The following is a 20,998-nucleotide window of genomic DNA, read 5'->3' on the forward strand; positions in this document are numbered from 1 at the left end:
GGCGGGCGGGAGCGGGGCGCCCGGTGCAGCTGGCGGGGGGCGCCGGCCGGCCGCCATAAAGTGAATGGCCGGGGTGAATGGGAGGCAGTCGGCCGGCGCCCTCCCCGTGAGCCGCGGGCCGGCAGCGAGGCGCCGAGTGCCCGCCGAGCCCCGGGATTTACTCGCCGACGGCGGCGGAGCAGCCCGGGCGGCGGGGCGGGGGGCAGCAGCTTCGCCCCGCTCGCAGGACTGAGGCCGCCCAGCAGCCGAGCCCGCGCCTGGAGCCGCCGTAAGTGCCCCTCCGGGCCCCGCTTCTATCCCCCCCCCCCCCCCCCACCTCCCCGCCGCAGCCTCGCCGAAACCGGCGGCGGGGCGAGAGCATCCCCGGCGGGGCGGCTCGGGGCGCTCCGCCCGGCTCCGCCGTCCCGGCACCCCCGTCCCGGTACCCCCGGGGCAGGGGGACAGCGGGCGCACCGGGAGCTGCCCCGCGCTCCAGCAGCGGCCCTGGGGTCCGTGCGCTCCCCGGCTGCTACCCCGGGCCGCCCGCCGCCGGAGCGCCGCAGCCCCGGCCGCCCCCTCGGGGCCGCCGCGGGCCCCTCCCGGAGCGCCTGGCGGTTGCTAAACTTAGGCATTTTCCACTCGGGCGAGCGGGGCAGGGGCTGTTTAAATTAGCCGGGGCTCGCTGTAAATAACGGGCTGCCGGATCGGCTGTCTGCAGGGTCCGGGGGAGCGGGGAGCAGAGGCGGGGAGACATCGCCTGGGAAAAGGAAGGCAGCCCGACGGCTTCTGGACAGCTGGATAAATGATATTTATGTAACGGGCTGCCGCCTGTTTACAGCGCGGCCGACCTCCCTGCAGCTCCGGGGAGAGGGCGAGCCCGGCCCCCGCCGACGGGGCGAACCTGCCCCGGGCTGCTGGGGGGCTCCCGGGGGCCGTCGTCGCCGGGGCCCCGACCGGGAGCGTCAGCCCCGGCCGGCCCCCGGGGGGAGGCTCCGGGCAGAGCCGGCTGTCGGGCTCCGGCGGCGAGCCCGGCCCGGGGGCAGGCGGCAGAGCGGCGCCCCGAAGTCCTCTTCCTCGCGGCGGGGGTGCCGGTGGCCGCGGGGAGCCCGGGGCGGGGGGAGAGCCCCGGGGGCTGCGCTGCAGCTGTTGGAGCCGGCTCGGGGGGGCGGCGGGGCCCCGGCCCGGTGCCGCCGAGGGGGGCACACCTGTCAGCCCCTCGCCCGGAGCCCCCGCCGCCGCCGGACAGCTGAGCGGGACGGGCTGGGACGGGCTGGGACGGGCAGCCCCCCCCCCCCCGGGCTCCGCACACCGCTCCCAGCCGGCTGGGCTCTGCGGGGGAGGCTGCGGGGGGTGCGGGAGCGAGCCCCCGGCCGCAGCGCCCCGGGGATGCTCCCACCTCGGTGTTCCCCAGCAGGGCTCGGGGGGTCCCAGCCCGCTGTGTGCCCTGCGGGGTGGCCGTGTGGGGTGGCTTCGTGCCCTCCGCGAGTTGGAGAGATGCTGAAAGCAAGTTTTGGAAGGGGGCTCTCAGGAGCGTCCCCGTGTTCCTGTCCCAGATTCCAAAGGAAGGAAAAGGACGGCGTTTTTGGCGATGGGGCCAGGGTCTCCGTGAGCCCCCCGCTCCCGTGGCGTGCCGGTGAGCCGGAGGGATGGGTGTTTGCACAGGCTTCGGTCGTGCCTTGCTGTGAGGGACAAAGAGCTGCCTGCTGGCTCCAGAGGGACCAGCAGGGCACGGGAGCTGCGCTCAGGCTCCACAAATGTTTGCAGAAACGGGGCAGGGTTTGGTTTTCGTTAGCAAATGGCCGCAGCATGCCCGGTACTCCCTACCGGGAGCCCTCGCAGGAGATGGCTGTCCCTGGCGACCCGGAGGGGGCTCTGGGCAAGGGCAGTGTTTTTCCTGATGTTACCGGGATTGCACAAGACCTGCAGGCTGGGCTCTCCCCGTGAAACCCACCTATGTCCCAGTAACCGGGCTCTCCTGTACAAGGCACTGGTTTAAAAGTGTGGTATCTGTTGCATTTCTAAAAGGGCTTAATTCGGGCAGTTAACAGAGCTGAAAACTTTGAATTGCCAAGTATTGGTTTGCGTACCCTGCGGGGAGTCGGCAAAAAGAGCGGCATCTTCTCTATCGTCAGATGCTACCCAAAACCTTGAGATTGAGAGGTGAGGCTGACTTTGGAGACTGCCAAAAAGAAAAAGCCAGAAACCCGATCTAGGAGACAGCTCCAAAAGGAAGATGAGATGAGCCGGGGACATGAGTTCTGTCTCGTGACCTGGCACATGTGCCCTGGCTCTGGGGACAGGGGAGGTCCTGGGCTGGGAACGAAGTCCCCCGTGGGGATCACTGGTGGCCTCACACCACGCGCCCTGCTTCGGGAAGGCAGCGGGATGAGGCTGTGGGGTCGGGAGCAGGAGGCTGCGGCATCTCTGCGCGGGCTCGGTGGTTATCCGGCCATTTGAACACGGGACCTTGCTATTTGCTCAGGGCCTGGCTGCAGGGGGGTGGTCCCCACTTGTCACGGGATGCTGGGGTCCGAGGACATCGAGCTGAGCCAGAGCTGGGACCTGGCTTTTGGCTGGGGCGCAGGGGGCACAGCGCTGGGCTACCCCCAGCTTGCCCTCTGCCTCCACTGACCAGCATCACAGTTAGCCTCGAGGCTGGGGGAAAAACCCTCTCTGGCCAGCACGGGGCTGAATCAGGGCCGGGGGCTTCAGGCGGCCAGAGAAAGAGGATTTGCGAGGCCAGCCTCGCTGCGCCTCCCCTTTGTGTGCCGCTCCCCGCGCCCGCACCCCTGCCCTCCCGCCTGGCTCACCTCTGAATATTAATGCCTCTGGCAGATTGGATAATAATGTGACTGGGAATTGAATGAAGCTGGTTATTAGCTCTTGGCTTCCGTGGGGCATTTAAGGCAGCCCGCAGGCTGCTGCTGGAGGCGCAGCGGGACGGAACGCAGAGCGGGTCGCTTCTGCCGGCAGGGCTTTGCTCGGCCCCCCCGGCTCAGGACTGGTGCTGCTGTGGGGTTGCTGGAGACAGCCCTGCTGGCTTTCAGCATGGGCAACAACTAAATCCTGAGTCCTTCTGGGGAAGGAACCAGGAGATCTAGCTGGATGGCGGCTGAGAAGCGTTTCCGTTATTATTAGGCTCTAAATAGAGATACGGAGCTGGGGAGGGAAGCCCCCTCCTCTGCAGTCCCCACCAGTTTCAGGGTATTGCCCAGCAGATCTGGGAAGAGGCTGGTCCCCCGCATGCTGAACAGGAAATCTCCTGCTGATTTGATGGGAACAAGTTCAAGCTCGGAGTGCCCGTTTTTGACAAACTGCACCTTCTGATCTCTCCTCGTGAGCCTTCCCGTAGGCGGGTTGCTGAATGATTTAGCAGGAGGGAACGTTACACATCTCGCAGAGGGGAAGCAGCCCAGCACAGAGCCAGAAATGCTGCCTCTGTCCCCTGACCCTTGATGCGATGCTCTCTGTCTCCCAAAGCACGGCTCCGCCAGAAAGTAAACATTTACACCCTTTTTCTCCACGCACAAGAGTAGGGAAACCGGAGCTAGAAGTGCCGAAGCTGCTATTCATTTCGCACATCTGATTTTTCAACGATTCAGAGCATTCAGGAATGCATTGACGGTTCTGTAGCTACTCGTGATCTCAGCTGAAGCAGACCTGGGGTCCTGCATTCATCCAATTAAACTCCTAAATTACAGTCAGAGCTCCCGTGAATGAGACACCTGTCTGCAGACCCCGATTTCCCCAGCAAACAACTTCCACCGTCCCAAAACCTGCGAGCCCAAGAAACACTTGTGTCTCTGGGATGCGGCACATGCTTGGCTGTTTCTCCCAGCCCCGGTCCCACAGACCACTTTTATTAAATCAACGCCTTTATCTGCTGCTAGCAGGGCTTCGGGGGGACGGCGTGGGCCGGGAGGCTCAGCCCCAGCAGAGCTGCCTGCAGAAATGCAAAGAGCGCGCAGATGAAGCAAAAGGCATCGTCGGCGAGTGCGCGGTGACTCTGGCCTGCCTGCCTGCCTCCCCCTCCGTCCTGCCTCCCAGCTCCCGTCCAGCAGCAGCAGCCCCAGCCTCGTCTCCCTTCCTGCCCCTTCTCAGGGTGCCGTTTCTGCAAGGCTAATTTTTAAGAAGTGCTTATAATAACTGACCAGAGAGAAGCATGAGAGCTTAACCATGAATCAAGTTGACCTGTCTGCGTGTGGACGTTTTTATTTACTCGTCTTTCTGAAAAACAAATAAACAGAGAATGCCTCCCAAATAAACCAGCTCCCCACTTAGATTTGAACATACTTTAAAAGAAATCTCTTTTGTTTTAGCCATTTTTATTTCCTGTTTGTTTCTGAGCTTAGACTTGACAATGAAAACCACATGAAATTCCCTTTTTGTTCCATCAGTTTTATTTTTGGTGCCACAATATCCAAAACTTCCAGTTCTGCAAGCTTTTTTTTTTTTTTGAGATGCGCATTTATTGCAGGGTTATTTTTTAAAGTAAATTCATGGATTTTTTTCCACCAAAAAAAAAAAAAGGAAAATTGTTTAGAGAGTTGGATGGAGGGTGATGATTTTAAAAAATAGATAAATAAAAATCTTGGATGTAAGAGATATATGTTGAGCCATAAAAGTCACGCTGTGTGCGGCGCTGTACTTAACCAGGGAGAAATTTCACGGGCAAAGCGTTGAGCGGTGCGTACTTGTACGTCCTGCTCAGAAGGGGTTTTCAGCACAATTTTAATATGGGTGCAGAGAAGCCAGTGCGGGAGCTTGTCTGCAGCTGGGGGAGAGGGGCTGCCGGGGCGTTTGGCACACCGCGGCCGGAGCTGGGCTGTCCTCGGTCGGGTTTGGGGCTGGGGCTGCCGAGCCGTCTCTCCGTGTCCCCGCAGCGGTCGGGCCGAGGGGCTGCGACCCGAGCTGCTTCCAGAGCGCTTGCTTCCCTCTGCCCCGGCCCTTTTTTCTCTGAACCACTTTGATGGGATTGCCCGAGGGCCAGGCTGAATGAGTAATTATGGATCTGCAGCTTTCTTCATTACCCACCCAAAATGCCTACCTCCCAGGGCTCTGTATGGGATGCAGCGTGGAACAGATGGAAAAAACTAAGGATTAAACAAAAAAAAAAATTTAAAAAGCCCAGACTTTGCACACAGTCCTTAAGCAGTGCAGTGCATTTCAGGACCCTGACATTCAAAGCCGGGTTCCGCTGCTTCCCACGTCTTCGTGCCCCCACATTTATGGCACGGTTTGCTGCGGGGCGAGAGGTTCCCTCGGCACCCTGGGCCCAATCCTGCAAGCGTGGGCCACTTGCACAAAGGTGCAGGGCTGGATCCAGCCGTGTTTGCAGTGGGGAGGGCCGATCCCCTCCTCGTCCCCCTCTGCACAATGTCTGGGTAAACAGGCTGACCTTCGGGGCATGTTGCAAGGTCCATAAAGGTGGGGGGTGTGTGTATGTGTGTGGCGAGCTCCAGCATCTGCCCCAGCGACCCCCCCCAGAGGGGTGCTGGCAGCTGCCGCACGTCCTCTCCTCTTCTGCTCGGGATGCTGTGGTCTGAGTTCATTGCTTGCTTTATTCATGGCAGCCCGCATCCTGCAAGGGCGTTCCTGCCAGAGCACTTAAAAAAATATATTAAATATAAATTGCTTAGGAGAAAAAAAGTAATTATCAGGGAAACCTTACAGCCCAGACATCGGCTCCACCGGCTCTGCATGTTGGGATGACGCAGCCCTGGCAGCCGGCTGGCCACATCGGGGCTCCGGTTGGCGTCCCCAGCAGCGCTGCCCCTCGGCCACCGCGGCACCCCCAGCCAAACTCCTCTCCCCTTCACAGCCCTGCCGGGTTTTAAAACAGCAACCCGGCGGCACTTCCCCCCAAAAAATGATTCTTTCCAGCCACCATTTTTTGCCAAGTTTTGTCACGGAGCAAATGTTTATGACCGAGTCAAACTTCTGCGGCGAGGATTTATTGCAGAAACGCTGACTGACGGCGAACGCGGGCGGCTTCGCAGCGCGCCAAGGTCGGAGACGCATAAAGGGTGTGACGTGCCGGCTGCACGGCGGAGCCTTCCCGACCTTCAGCCCTATGCATCACCCGCCTGATTAGGGGCTTTCTTGAGCTTGTTTACTAATTGTGAGAATCATTTACATCCCTGGTAGCATCTGAGTCATCTGCTGCCCTCCATCTGCATACAAAGCTCCCGACGGCAGCTGGAGCCGCATAGCTCCAGCGCCGCCTCTCAGCCCCAGCCTCCCTCAAACGGGTCAACTTTGCAGCCACAGAGATACCAAAAGGACGCCGAAGCTCTGCCGTGAACGCATCCGCCGCGGGCATTGGGCCAGTTCCCTTTTACTGCTGGAATAATCGCTCAAACTCATACAGCCACCCAAACAAACGCAGCACGGCGTACCGGTGCGCCCATGCCAGGCCCGCTGCCCTTTGCGCAAGCAGCAGATCCTGGCGCGTGCTTCCACCAGCGACGCTGCTCCACCGCTGCCTCGCTCCCATCTCCGCTTCTGCCCAGCTTCTGGACGTGCAAACGCGAGTGCTTTGTGCGTGCAAGGGGAAACAGGAGTCCCTCAGCCGCCGCAGCTGTGCTGCTCGCTGCCGTACAGATGCAGGCAGATGTGCTGCGAGCGCAGCCTGCCAGGGCGCACAGGGATCGGCAGAGCTGAGCCCCCTCTCTCTGCTTTATTTCGGTCGTGAGATGCTCTCAGGCAGAATTTGTCCCCCAAGTCAGCCTCTTTTCTCCCTGACCAAAGCGATCAGTTTCTCTGAAGGACTTCCCTGCGCCCGCAAAGCACACGTCGCTCCCAGCACTCCTGTGCTACAGAGCCTGACACTGCCAGCAACTTTGTGCAACTGCGATTCGTTCTGGCAAAACTAAGCCTTTGCTGATTTATTTTGTTCCAGATGCCTAACAAACAAAATAAGCCATAACAAAGTGCAGCTTTATTAATGTAGCTGCATAGTCTGTCAGAAAGAAAATCGCAGCCCCGGCTGATGGAGCCAAGGTGCTGCGCGCCCCGGCGAGGCGCAGCGTGCAAGGCACGCAGGGAAGGCAGCTGGACACAGCCAGACCCACACTGCAATTCCTACAAGGATGAACACAGCATGAACATTTCATTTAGGAAAAAAAAAAAAACAAAAAAAAAAAACAACTTTGCAGAAAGTGTGGCGGGGCTTCCCTTCTGTATTATGATTAGCTCTTCATTTCCAGGCTTCGGGCACCATTTCAGAAGCTATCCAGGTAGGCTAACGGCAGCTCCGGTGGGGTCCCAAGCTTGCTTTGGCATAAGCCGAGTGAAGGAGCGCTGCCCTGGCTCCACGGATCTCTCTGTCCCCTGCAGCTGAGCTCAGTGGGGGCTGCCACAGTCTGGGGGCTGCAGAGGACCCCCTCTGGGTGGAAGTGTTGGGGAGGGCGATCTGCAACGCGTGGGTCACAGCATGCCACAGCTCTTCCCTGCGGCAGGGCCGTGATACAGACCTTTTTCCCTGCGGACATAGGTACAGACCTGTCAATCCTTGGGACATATCCACTGTGATAATCCTGCGTGATACCAATGCTTTAATGCCTGCCCAGAGCAGGCATTTTGGCCGTCACCCTCCTCCACAGCCAGAGGCTTGAGTGGAGGCCCGGGAAGCCAGCGGCTCGCTCGCACTTTGTGGGCTGCCCCCAGCCCCTGGAGAATGTGTTCGGCAGGGTCCAGCGATGCTGTACATTTCCCTACCACCTCTTATCTGAGGATCTGGAAGCACTTAAAGGAATTTTGCTTCATTGCCTCTCACAGCTCAAAGGGGCTCATTAACATCATTTCTGAGATGAGGAATGGAGTCTCAGAGCAGCCAAGTGATTTTACCTACATCACAAGCCAAGTCAGTGACAGTGCTTATCTCCCTATCCTCTCCCCACCCTAGCCCACATTATCAGGAGCTTCTCCGATAATGAAGAGAGCAGATAGAAACAGAGAGGCTGCCCCTTGCAGCCAGCCCAAGCGGGAAGCCCTGCAGCGTGGCACCACGCTGCCTGCGATGCTCTTGCAGCTCAAAACAGCTTGCTCCAACAGCAATCAGATACCAAGCACCCCGGGGAGCTTTGGCAATTCCTACCGATGGGAGAGCAGAAAAAAATGTTCCAGGCTTTAAAGCAGCACACACTGCTACAAAGACACCCCGTGCCAGAGCTCAGGGGTTAGCAACGCACTGCAAGGACTAAATCGAGAAATAAAGTTTATAATAAACTGTGACTCAGCCCTCGCTGGCGGTTCGTGATCCTCTGGTGAGCGCACGCCTGGAAGCGCCGCTCGGCCAGCCGGGGGCTGCACACAGCCCCGGGGTTTTGGAGGCAGGCAGGCAGCTCTCCTGCCCGCAACGGGGCTGCGCTCTGGGTAACCGGTTTGCTGCTGCTGTTTATCTTCCAGTGATTAATGGTCTTGCTTGGTTCCTGCTGCAATTCCATTAAGATTAGAGACTTAAAGTTACACCGAGAAGTTTAGCAGCGGATGACCCTGGTCTCCCTGTGGCTGTATTTCTGTAGTCTTGAGGAAGAGAAGATTATTGTCTCATATCCCACCCTTCTTGCTCTCTTGCTGCAGGGAAGGAGCCCTCACAGGCAGCACGTGTGTCAGCCCTTAGCTTGGTGTGCAATTCGTGTGCCACGCACGCTGTGCCACTGGAGACCCCAGCCCGTGGACACTCGCGTGGCACCGTCCTGCACAAACACATGGATCGGGAAAGCAAAAATCTCTTGCAGGATGGAACAGGGCAGCCCCAGCCCACTCCCCTCTGATGTGGGACAGAGGCAGGGGCAGCTCCACCTTAGCTCAACCCCCATGAGGACCAAAGTACATGTGGACAGATCCTCTTCCTGTATACATGGTTAGATACACTCGAAGGGCAGAAGGGGATACGGGCAGCCCTCGGGATCCCAAATGCCAGCTCCCTGCATATCCTCTTGGGGAAGGCAAACAGCATCAAACGACCGGACGGACGGCCTCTCCCCCCAGACAGACCTGCTGGTGCCTCAGCTCAGCGGGCACACGGTTGTGGCCCACTCCCCAGTGGCAGCACAGGGAGCTCGGCAAGGCGCGCTTGTCAGTCTCGGGGTAGCTCGCCATGGGCAGCACCCACAGCACCAAAGCCACTGCTATAATTAGCCCTGCTTGGCTTGCAGTCAGCCTTTATGTTTCCTTCCCACCCCTCCAAAAAAAACAAGCGGAGGAATCTCTGCTCCCAGGCGATGGAGCAGCATGTTACCGAGATCCAGGAGGAAGGTCACAGGGACCCTCGCTTGCTCTTTTTGGGTAAGCGAGGTGTCCCCCCTGGGTGGCTGGAGATGCTGCACCTCATGCCCACTGCCTTTCACAGCACCCAGGCAGCAGCAGTTGCTGCTCCCTGCCAGCAGAAAGGATGTGCATGGGTGGTGGCCTGAAGAAAAGATCTGTTTGTTACGGATTTGGGAACCTTTTATCACGGGCACAGTGAAGTACGTAGATGGAAGGAGCTACACGCGCCAGAGCAGGCTGGGGGCCAGGGGTGATTTTACAAAACTGAAAACTGAGCGAGTCTGGCTCCACGTTACAAGTACAGAAGCTGCCCCGAAAGAAATGGTCCTTTTACATTAAGAGAAAATGAGATGAAGGCTCAGATGGCAACAATAAATCTGATGCTATCTAAAGACACTTCTGAGGTGCCAATTCCAGTAACTCCCTGAGAACAAACGACTTGGTAAGAACACCACAAAGGTTTATCATCGACTTTCTTAATGTCTCTGCCTACAGCGAGATCTAGCCAGTGTGGAGGAAAGCTCCTTTAATTAAATCCGAAAGGGCTGTATAATCTAGAGTAATACCTACAGCCCTTTGTGTCGGCAGCAGGGGGTGTCCCCAGCTACGTACACCAGTGCAGAGCTCGGACGCTCGCCCCAGCAGCCCTCCATGGCTGTGCGGAGCAGGTCTCCTCTTGCTTTTGTTTGTTCTGCCCATGGCAAGCTGAAAGGGCCTTGCTTGATGCCACTGCATAGGGCACTTGTAGTAGGTACGTAATCACACACACACAAAATTTCCTCTCTGAAATCCTCATAGTGTTACATTTGGTTCAAAAAATCAAACTTGCTCCTGAGTCAGAAGTCCTGGTTTCAACTTGGACATGGGCCACGCTTTACAACCAGTTTCAGCCCAGGTCCCTGGCACATCCCTGAGGCAGGCCAAGCGGACTACAGTGCCCAGCAGCTCATATCAAGCACACAGCCACTGCATGGGTGCAGTGCGGGATGGGATGTGAGTCCTAAATACTGGGGCTGGCTTCCCCCAAGCCTTATGCCTTATGTTGTCATTTACACCTATAAAGGCGGCTGTAAAACTGCTCCCCTCACGGTTTCTGTATCTCCACCCCAGTTTGCACAGATGAAACCGATGCAAGACGAGCAAGAGTCTTGAGGCAAACAGGACCATGCACAGGAGGATGCTGTCCTGCAGTTACAATGAGGCAGGAGTCTGAATTCCTCCTTAAATCTGGTCCAGTGTGGAGTCAAGCCCTCAAAGAGAGGAAATTGTGCTTGACAGATGCAATCATATGCAAATGGCTGTAGAAGAGGGGAAATTATCATCTACAAACATTGGGCAGAAATTCCATCTGCCGCCGCCTCAAGAAGGGCTCTTAATAAATTCTGAGACAGCAAAGTGACACACATCTTAATCAAGACTTAATCCAGCGAATTAATTCACTGCGCGTTTCTGCATAATTCCAAGAGCCATGCTAAAAGCCATGGCAATATCAGCAGCAGATGGACTCTCCTTACTCCATGCAAAGGTATTAAAGAAAACACAGCCCCCGTCACACTGCGTTGTGCGTGTACACATGGCAGAAAGCAACAGGGCTGTGCCCCGCTGCCGCCGGGAGCTCACGTGGCCTGCAGACACCAAAGGTCAGACAGCCATGGGGGGGAAATGGAAACCAGTCCCACGGCAAACACGGAGCCACTTCTGTCTGACAGGAGACAAAAAGCCCGGAGGAGGCAAAGGTCTGGGAAACCAGCAAGGGATGCTGCTCTCAGAACAGGGCTGGGGCCAGCACTGAGGCTCAGCAGGGGCTGGGGATGGAGGGGCACCAGGGAGGAGAACTTCTGGGGGAGTCGTGACCATGGCCTGCCGCAGAAACCAGCAGGACAGGCGCTAGGAATGGCTTCTCTCGCCGCGGCCTTGGAGGCATTCTGCAGGTACAGGGGCTGCCTTTGCCAAGGGCCCCAGCAGCAGCCCTGCTCAAATTGACAGGAGGCTTTAGACAGCTCTGAAAATACATTCTTAGTCACTGTCATCCACCTCCAAAGGAGGTGCAAAAGCTATGTTATTAATCTCTTGTTTACATGTTTAAAGGCTAGCGCAGACCAGATGAAATGCTGCCTCCAGTCAGCCCTGCCCCAACACGCGTGGATTACAGGGGTCGTGCAATCCTCCACCAACCTTCCCAACTGACCACAACCTGTAGCTCGGAAATCCCAAACACCTGGTCCCACAGCCCTGTACCTGGAGGTCCCTGGTCCTGGCACGTGTTTACAGCCACTGAGTGACAGGCTGCCTGGCTGGGGTGACAGGAGCTTTAGAAACTGCTGGGCCCAGCCGCTCTCCTTGAAGCCTTCAGAAACCATTAAACCAGTGCGCGCTGGCAACCACACATCATACTGTGTGCGGCAGCATTGTGAGCTGAAACTTGGACTTAGGGCCTAACATGGAGCCTGCTCACCTTGCTGAGGTGACGTGGCTGGGCTGGTAACACCTACTGCTTCACTCCTGCCTCTTCGTGAGACTCCAACGGAGTCCTGGATAGAGCAGCTCTCAACCAAACCCTTCCAGGCAATGTAGTCACAGGTGGAGGGCATGGAGGCCCAGAGGAGTGGGACTGGAATAATTGACCCTGGGACAGAAAAGCATGGAAAAGGAAGGTTGGGGAGTCCTGGTCCTGGCCGCACTGTGGGGAGCAGCTCCCCAGCTGGGATGCTTTCAGCGAGGGAGGTAGCCCACAGCCGCAGAAGAGGAGCTGGGGAGCCTTTGGTCAAGATGACCCAAAGCTGGAAGCAAGCTGCTGCTCCAGCCAGGCTTACTCATCCCCCCAGCACCCAAGGGCATGTAATGCGATTCCCATGTTAATTCAGGCTGCAGAGGTCCTCTTGTAACCAACAGGAGTCCACTTGCACTGACCCAGCTCGTGGCAGCCTCCGAGAAGGCCAATGTGCCTTCATCCTAGTGCCACACGCAGGGGCGGCTTTCTGCTGGGTGTGCACATGTGTTTGTCCACGTTCACGGTCTCCGAGCATTGCTTGTGCCTGGCCAGCTTGCTGGGAAGCGAAGGAGAGCGCAGGGAAGCTGCGGCAGGAGGCCGGGGAGAGGCGGGATGTCTGGGGAAGGTGCTAACAGCCCTTGGCTGGCCCAGAACCACTTCCTCAGATCTCCGTTACACAGCATGCTCCGGCGTTGCTATTTCAGTCTGAATGTCACCTATAAATTGGAGGCTCTTTCTCTGAAGGCTGCAAATAGAAGTGCCGCTAGATGATCTTTGATTTATAGGGGAGCTCAGCAGAAAGCCTGGCATCTCCATTTTCCAGCCAGGAAACTCGGAGGGGGTCCGAGGATCACACAAGGATCCTTTGCTCTCCCTAGGCCTCCCCTCAAGGGTTGGCAGGTCCCTCCCCGAGCGGGTGGGGACAGGTCAGGAACACAGGTCTGTCTCCCTAACCACCCCGTGCCTGCTTTTTCAGATTCCTCCTCCTCTGCTGCCCATTCCTGCCCCATGGATTTCAACCTGCTGGCGGACGCGGAGGCTCGCAGCCCAGCCCTGTCGCTCTCGGACTCCGGCACCCCCCAGCACGAGCACAGCTGCAAGGGGCAGGACCACAGCGGTGAGTGCGAGGCCCCGCGATCCTCCCTAGTGGGGGAGTGGGACCTGGTGGGCAGAAAGCGAGCTGGGGGAGGCGTGGGGCGAGCATTGCCTGTGCCTAAGTGCTCGAGTTGAAGCTTTCCTTGCTATGGGTTAGGTTGGCCTTGGGCTCAACTTCCTGGGTTCAAAGGAAGAGATGATGCAAAGCTCCCCCTAAGAGCACCTGCGCAAGGGGAGGCGAGGGCTGGGGACAGCCTGCTGCTCCCTGTGTAAAGCCTCCGGGCTCACCCACGTGCAGAAGCTAATCAGCATAATGATGCAGATTAAGATTCTCTGGAGCAAGCATCACAGGGGGAGCATCGTAGCTATGGTCAGAGAATCCACCCGCCGAATTCCTTGCTGCGTGCGTACCTTAGTTGGGCACATCCCCAAGCTCAGCGGCTCCTCGTCAGCTGCTGGGGATGCACGGCGTGTGTCTCTATCCAAGTGGCCTTCCTGATGGAGCCCCCCAGTCCCTCCACAGAACTGCCAATTTAGGAGCGGACTTCTCTTTTTTTCCATTAGGCGTGAGCAGCTAATTCCAGCTATGACTGCAGGAGTTTCATTGAGTGGGCGAACGTGCATGGGATGCATCCCACAGCCTATTTTAGGGCGATAATAAATGCTTGGTGCCTGGCGACGTCACTCCCTGCTGTCTTACATAGTCTAGAAATAAAGTCACTCTGTGAGGTGGCCGTGTGCCAGCGTTACCTGCGCACGGGGGCTGCCAGCTCCTGCACTCACACCAGGGAGGCTGACGGCAGCTGCACCAGGCACGTGTCCCCAGCACAGGCAGGGAAGGGCATGGCACAGCACCATGGTACGTCACTTCTGCAGATTCCTGCCTTCCACCCAAAAAACACAGCCCCACTTTTCCTTTGCTCCATCTGCAGAGCAAGAGATGGTAGGGAACAGAGCAGAAACCTCCTCTGTCCGGGCTTTCTGAGATCCTCAGCACCCTCCGATGGTGCTGAGCGTTTGCAACACCCCCTTCTGTTAGCTCTCATCAGGCAGGAGGAGAGCAAGGGAGAGGAGGATATTTTCTACAGCCAGCTCCTCAGTGTGGATTCAGGGCAGCCCAAGGGGCTCTTCCTTTTCCTGGGTTCCCCCAGACTGCCACACTTCTGGTCCCCACCACAGTGCCTTTACAGAGAGCACATTCCCCTGTCTGGAGAAGAAGCAGAAATGAAGACGATGTTCCCTGTAAGCAATGTTCAGGAAGAGCCAAAGGCAGCAGGTGTGGAAACAGAGAGGACACTAAGAGGAAGGTACAGCTGCAGGTTTTTCCAGACTCAGAGACAGGATTCCCACATCCACTTCGACTTCACAAGATTTAGGGAAAGTCCTACCCCAGAGGGCATGCAGAAGGTGAATACCAAAGCAAAATACTTGGTTAGCTCTTCCACCAAGATGCAGCCCATTAGCCAGTGGGTTTTGCTCCGTTGTCATACCCTTTTGCTGTAATTTCTTCCTGCGTGAAGAACGGCAGCTGTCAGCGGGAACTCCTGGTTTGGGCACAGCCTCCTGTTTGGCAGCAGCCCCTTTTGAAATCCACGTGTCAGGGGCTCCTGTGGGAACATATCCCATGTATGCATCAGGCTCTTAATTAACCCAGACTTAGCAGATGAGCAAACAAACCAAATGTTGTCCCTTCATCTGTACTGAGCCATTCCTAATAACTAGCTCAGACGTGGTGCCATCACTCCCTTTTTAATCTGTTTTAGAGATGGGTGATGCAGGAATCTCCCTCTTCCAACACTGGCTCAGAGCACTCAGCTAGAGAAATCAGATTTATCCCCTTGGCAATAACTGCTACTGAAAAAATAAATAAATAATCAAGAACATGCTTCCAACAGTTCTGTTGGGATCCCTGCATGAGGATGCTCGTGGCAGCAAGGAGAGCTCCTACAGGTCCTATTTTCAGGTCTTACGGCTTCTTCCATTTCAAGAGTGCACTTTGAAAGTTCTCTTGCTGGTCCAGCCTGTCTGGAAACACTGCCCTATGCTGGCTCTGGGAGCAGGAGATGGTGCCTTCCTGCCCAGCACGAGCAGCTTGTGCCCTGCTGGTGGGAACCAACACGTGGCAGAGCTTTCTCCAGCGGTCTCAGGGCTGCTCTACACAGCCAGCTCGCTCTCCTTGCGTTAGTTTCTCTGCCGTCTGTTGGTACATAAAGAAGTGGTAAAGTTATTGATATATATATATATAAAGTTATATTGAAGGTTTCAGAGGTCTGGCTAAGAAGTTTGCACTACCATTCCTTTCAACCAAAAGCCAGCAGCTTGTGATGGTTTCCAGCCCTCACTGCTGAGGCTGGGTGTGCCACCTCTGCAGACTACAAGCAAGCTACTTGATGAGTCCTAGGGTGGACACCTGGCCTTGTTAACACCGGAACAGCTTTTTCCTCACCTCTCCTTCTTTTTGGAAACAGTATGGAGGTGAGGTCTCTGTAATCACTTAGCAGAGACCACGGGAGCAGAGGAGATGCTGTGTGGATGCTTTCTTGCCATGAGCATAGTTAACAAAATTTCTGCCCGTCCCACCTTAAGTTTTACTTGCATTACAATGACCTCGGTCTCCCTTATATCCAACAGCAGCATTAAACATGCCACAGAACAGGAGGTGGATAGTGGGGAGCATACAGGAACTCTGCACTGCTGCAGTCCTTGCATCATATATCCATAGAAAAAATTCTTCTGGCTCGTGCTCAGGCTGTCCTCCGTGAAGGGTGGTCACCTCCCCTGCAAACACTCCCCAGGACCCCAGCATTGCTCCCCTCAGGGGAAGACAGGTGCTGGGGAAAGCAGGGTTTTCCTGGGAATGGCAGGGAGGGGTTTAAGAATTGACCATCCGTGTGTCTGGGTGCCTTTCAGTCTCTCTTAGGGCCTCTCTCTGCCATTTGGATTTCGTGGGTCTTACTTTTTGAAGGGCACGTCCATTGGCCTTGAAGAACCTTCTCTCCTCACCCAGCTGTATTCCAGGGTCCCCTGCTTCCTTGTGTCTTAATGGGCTGCCCAGGACAGCTTCCATGTTAGGATATTTTTCTGGACTTTGAAGCCTTTTAAGCTAGCTTCCACTTAAAAAACCACAACCAAACAAAAAACCCTTTTCATCTGAAACTCAGTGGAATGATGCCAGGCTTTTTTAAAAAAGATTCTTCTCCTGAATGCAACAGTTTGGCCATTGTTTGCAACCATTTCTACTTGGTTTTGTGGAGTATTTAACACTGGAAAAGAACACCTCCCCTTCCTGCTGAAATCCCGATTTTTGGTTGGAAGTGTATAAGAAGCTCCTAGAGCAGCAGAAGGTGGTGGTGAACATCAGCAGTGATTCATTTTATCTGGAGTAATTTTACTCCATGGTGACTTGTCTTGTTTCCTGGCAGGGAATTCCCCCCTTTCTTTTTTTCAAAAAAAAAAAAAAAAGCTGCATTTTCTCTCCCCTCTCACTGTTGTCCACTCACTGAGTGACTCAGCTTCAATGTCCTCTACTGAAGAAGAAGAAATCTTTACTCGCAGGGTGAGGGTTGTGGCAGAGGGAGGCACCTGGCTTGGCCGAGCTGCCCACCTCCAGCCCGAGCTCAGAGCAGGCAGGCACGCTAAGGTCTGGATTTAGCGACTGGCAGCAGGCTGAGCAGCACTCTGTGGTTAGATATTGGTGCAGCCACCAGAGTTTCAGGATGTTCACCGAAGAGGGTGATGAAACAAAAGACACAGACTCTCAGAGAGGGAGCTCTGAATGAGAAAGACAGGGAGATGCTCAAATAATCCGTGGTAAGGTCTAAGAGAGGCTCTTTCCTACTTTTTTAAAATGAAAATATGCGCACCTAACCATGAAAGCACTGGAAGGATAGAAGTTTGTGTTTCTTTGGCTTAGTTAATTTAAGAGCCTCAACTTGCCATCACTAGCAGTCTGCCTTTCCCCACTCACTTCTTTGCAAAAACACCATTTGATCTTTTGCTCTGCCATAAATGATAATTTCCTTTTGATTTTTATAAAGGGAGCCGTGGGTGCGGTGCGAGGCAGACACTTGGTCAGCAGGGCGAGGGAGGGAGGTGGGACTGCTCCTCTGGTGGGTGCTGCTGGAACTGCTGGTGACCACAGCAGAGGGGCATGCATCCAACACCCCAAGGAGAGGCTCCCCAACACATCCAAGCCCCCAAACTAACTCTCCTCTCTGTTTCCCTTGCAGACACTGAAAAGTCCCAACAAAACCAGACGGACGACTCCAACCCTGAGGACGGCTCGCTGAAGAAGAAGCAGCGGAGGCAGAGGACTCACTTCACCAGCCAGCAGCTGCAGGAGCTGGAGGCCACCTTCCAGAGGAACCGCTACCCGGACATGAGCACCAGGGAGGAGATCGCAGTCTGGACCAACCTGACGGAGGCACGAGTGCGGGTAGGACTGCAGCCCTCTCACCCTCCCATGCACAAGCTTGTGGGGCAGGAAAACGCCTGTGATGCAAGCCACCAAGCTGTCCCCGAACCCAGGAAGGAATGAGGAATGCTAGAACAATTCCCCCTCTAGAGAGCACCTCACGACGGTCTCCACCCGAGATCCAGTACATCCAGCCTCACACACAGCCCGTGCTGGCCATGCCTTCCTCACCCAGCACAAGCTTACAGCAGTAGCACAGGGAAGTCCAGTGGCCAAGCTCTGCCCCACCAGCCAGCTCCCTGACCCAGCAAACCCCTTCCTTGTTGTACCGTCATCCCCAGCCTCGCTGGAGGGCTCCCTTTGGAGTTCCCAAACCGCTGTGCAGTCACAGGCACGGCGTGGCAGGGCTCCAGCTGGAACGAGGTCTTCTCTCCGCTACTAGAAATATGAGTTAGCAGCACCATGAATAGCCTTCCAGTAGCTTCCACGCTCCAGGAAGTTATATTGTTTGAGTCCCTCCAACGCTAACAGATTTTCCTGTTAGAAGACAGACTTCTAGCGCCCGCCCAGCTGATGCTGAGGTGAAGGCAAAGCAAGAAAGGTTATTTCCTCAGCTGAGCAGCTCTCCAGCTGCATCCCCCAAATGCTTTGCTCCCAAGTCACACAACCCCAACCCCTGCTCCCAGGCTGTGCACGCTTGGTAACACAGAAGCTGTTTTCCTCCCTTTTCTCCATGCAAAGGGCATTTGTTTGTTCAGAGTGGTGGGTGAGGCAGCACACAAAAGGCGGGCAGCAGGGGCTCTCTCTGTTAGCCCATGCCAGGACACAGATGCAGGCCTGCCCTTTAAAACCAACAAGAACCAAGTATGGGCCACATCCTTAGTCACTCCTTGATCTCCTCCACTAGTTTATGCCAAACAAACTCACTGCAGCATCCAGGGCCCATGAGTCAAAGCTACATTAGAGACCAGAAAGACTTCCAGAGGTGGTTTGTGGATGTGCCACCTGTGTAGGACCAGCACCACTGTCTGGCATCAGCATCCACACAGCGATGTAGGACTGGGTGGGACTGGTGTAGGACTGATGTAGGACTACTGACTGTAGGACAGCACCCCTCCCTGGTGCTCAGCCTCCAGCTCCCTGGGAACAACCCCAGCCCTTCACCCACTCATGTCTCACTGGAGAAAGAGGCTGGGGCAAGGTCCCCTGCAGGGGACAGCCCGGAGTGACTCCATCCTCTCCCTTCTCTCCCTCTTGCAGGTCTGGTTCAAAAACCGCCGGGCCAAGTGGAGGAAACGGGAGAGGAACCAGCAGGCCGAGCTCTGCAAGAACAGCTTCGGAGCCCAGTTCAACGGACTGATGCAGCCTTACGACGACATGTATTCCAGCTACTCCTACAACAACTGGGCCACCAAGGGGCTCGCCACCAGCCCGCTCTCGGCCAAGAGCTTCCCGTTCTTCAACTCCATGAACGTCAGTCCCCTCTCCTCCCAGCCCATGTTCTCCCCGCCCAGCTCCATCGCCTCGATGACCATGCCTTCTTCCATGGTCCCTTCCGCGGTGACTGGGGTCCCAGCCTCCAGCCTCAACAACCTGGGAAACATCAACAACCTGAACAGCCCAAGCCTCAACTCTGCTGTCTCATCCAGTGCCTGTCCGTATGCCTCCACAGCCAGCCCCTACATGTACAGGGACACGTGCAACTCCAGCCTGGCCAGCCTGAGGCTGAAGGCCAAGCAGCACGCCAACTTCACCTACCCGGCTGTGCAGACGGCTGCTTCCAACCTGAGCCCTTGCCAATATGCCGTGGACAGGCCTGTATGAAGGGCTGCCCGCCACCACCCGGGGACTTGACCTTAGCCTGACAAAAGGAGACCTTTAGCCCTACAACAGCGTACGTCCTGCAGAGAGTGAGAGTGAAAGCAAGAGAGAGCAAGAGAGTGAGAGAGAGAGAGTGCGCAGCGAGCGGGCAGACGGACCTCTATGAAGATTTGTCTAACTATCGTATGGTGAATTTTGACTGTCTTTCCCCTCCCAAACCCCTTCCCTCCCTGCCCACCAACCCCCTTACCCTCCCTCTTGGTAAGGAAACCAAAACAGTCTACTGGAAGCCCCATGGGGAAGCAGGAGCCCCGGCGGGCAGGGCGCCTGGCCCGTGGGCAGCCAAGCTCAGCGTGTTTCAGTCTGACCCCAAACCCTCCCTTTCCCGGGACAGCCAGTAATGGGAAACAGGGACGAGGCGACGTGGGGCTGCTCTTCAGTGCTTGGCCGACCCCTTCTCCCTGCACGCCTGTGAGATTTTGGTGGAAGACATCTTGCCCGCCAATTTATCTGGCAGATGGTGAGAAAGCATTTCAGTTGATTGGCATCTCTTTGTAGTGCATTTATAGGCATGGCCCTTCAGACTTGAAACCTTTAGGAACTGGGAGTTGGACAGATATAAAATATGTGTATGTATATATATATATCATGTATATATACAAATACATACATATTAAAATATGCCTTTTTGTTTTGTACATGAAATAACCCATGAAGTAGACCTTAAAACCAAAAACCCGCATAAAGCAAGCATGTCCACCGAGGCGGTGTTCTGCCTGTCTTGCTTTACTGCTTCAGTCATTTCCAGTCAGACAGGAATACCTTTGCCAGTGTACATCCAAAGCATCCCTTTTGCAACAATCAACTCCCCCTTGCACATCTCCTTCCCTTCCTCAAATCCCATTTCAAAAAAGGAAGTAAAATAAAAGTTGGCACAATCCCTCTAAGGCTTCCGCCTGTCTGGTTATTGAGAGCACAACCTTGCACCTAAAGATTCAGAAATGGAGCACGAGTAGCCTGGGTGAGAGCAAGCATCCTCAGGCAGGGCAGCGCGGGTGGGAGCAGGAGGAAACCTCTCCTTGCTGAGGTTTCCCCAGCTCACTGGATGGGACCAGTGCCTCTAGGCTCCTTGCAGCCCTCCTGGCTCCAAACAGCACCTCCTGGAGAGGTCAGCTGCAGGAACCTGACCAGCTAGCCTGTCCCCATGCTATGTCTTTTGAGAATGGTGTAAAAGAGAGCTGGATCTCCTGAGATGTACTCACACCAGCAGGACCTGCTGCTTCAACCGATGCAGAGGGACACGGTGGGTTTCTTCAAGGGCACAAGGAAGCTACACAGACCATGGAGTTGCGGGACATCACTCAGTCAGTCCCCACTCAGTGCAGACTCCTTTTCCTCCATGGGGCACGTACCTCAGGGGCAAGCACAACCCTGATATTTTACTTTTCTCTTAGAGAAAAAAGTAAAACATACTACCAAGACAAACCAACCTGCTTGAGCGAGTGGGGCAGGCAAAGCTGGTGCAAAGATTTCTGCAACACTGCTAGCATGCACAGAGGAAGCAAACTGCTGAGAAGGGATTCTCGCTAGGAGACACAGAGAGGTCCCCCACATGCAAAGCGTGCAAATCACTCAGTCTTTGCCATCGCCTGTTCCACAGACAGCAGCTGCTGTGGAAGGTATTGGTGAGCAGACACAGAGCAGTCACAGATGTCAGGCCAAACACACTGTAGCAAAACTACGCTTTGCTCTGACCAAGATGAGGGAGCCAAGTACCCCTGTGCTGGAACAGCTACTGCTCCATCTGCAATGCACATGCAGAGCTCAAGCACAAACACTGAAAACACACATCCAAGACAAGACCCAGATCTTACCTTGTTGCTGGGTACCAGTGCTGCTGTGGTGGCTTCAGTGACGGTGGCTCT

At 55.8% G+C, this 20,998-nt stretch overlaps 1 protein-coding gene across 1 annotated transcript; it reads left to right on the forward strand.

Annotated features, from left to right (window-relative positions):
• PITX3 (paired like homeodomain 3) lies at nucleotides 1–20,020 on the forward strand. Its single transcript, XM_067000449.1, has 4 exons — nucleotides 1–268; nucleotides 12,720–12,860; nucleotides 17,068–17,273; nucleotides 18,513–20,020. The coding sequence occupies exons 2-4, from the start codon at nucleotides 12,752–12,754 to the stop codon at nucleotides 19,074–19,076; spliced, it is 879 nt and encodes a 292-aa protein (XP_066856550.1). The 5' UTR covers nucleotides 1–268; nucleotides 12,720–12,751; the 3' UTR covers nucleotides 19,077–20,020.
• The last annotated feature ends 978 nt before the right edge of the window (nucleotides 20,021–20,998 follow it).

Source organism: Anser cygnoides, chromosome 7 (genome assembly GCF_040182565.1).
Source record: "Anser cygnoides isolate HZ-2024a breed goose chromosome 7, Taihu_goose_T2T_genome, whole genome shotgun sequence".
Lineage (NCBI taxonomy): Eukaryota > Metazoa > Chordata > Aves > Anseriformes > Anatidae > Anser > Anser cygnoides.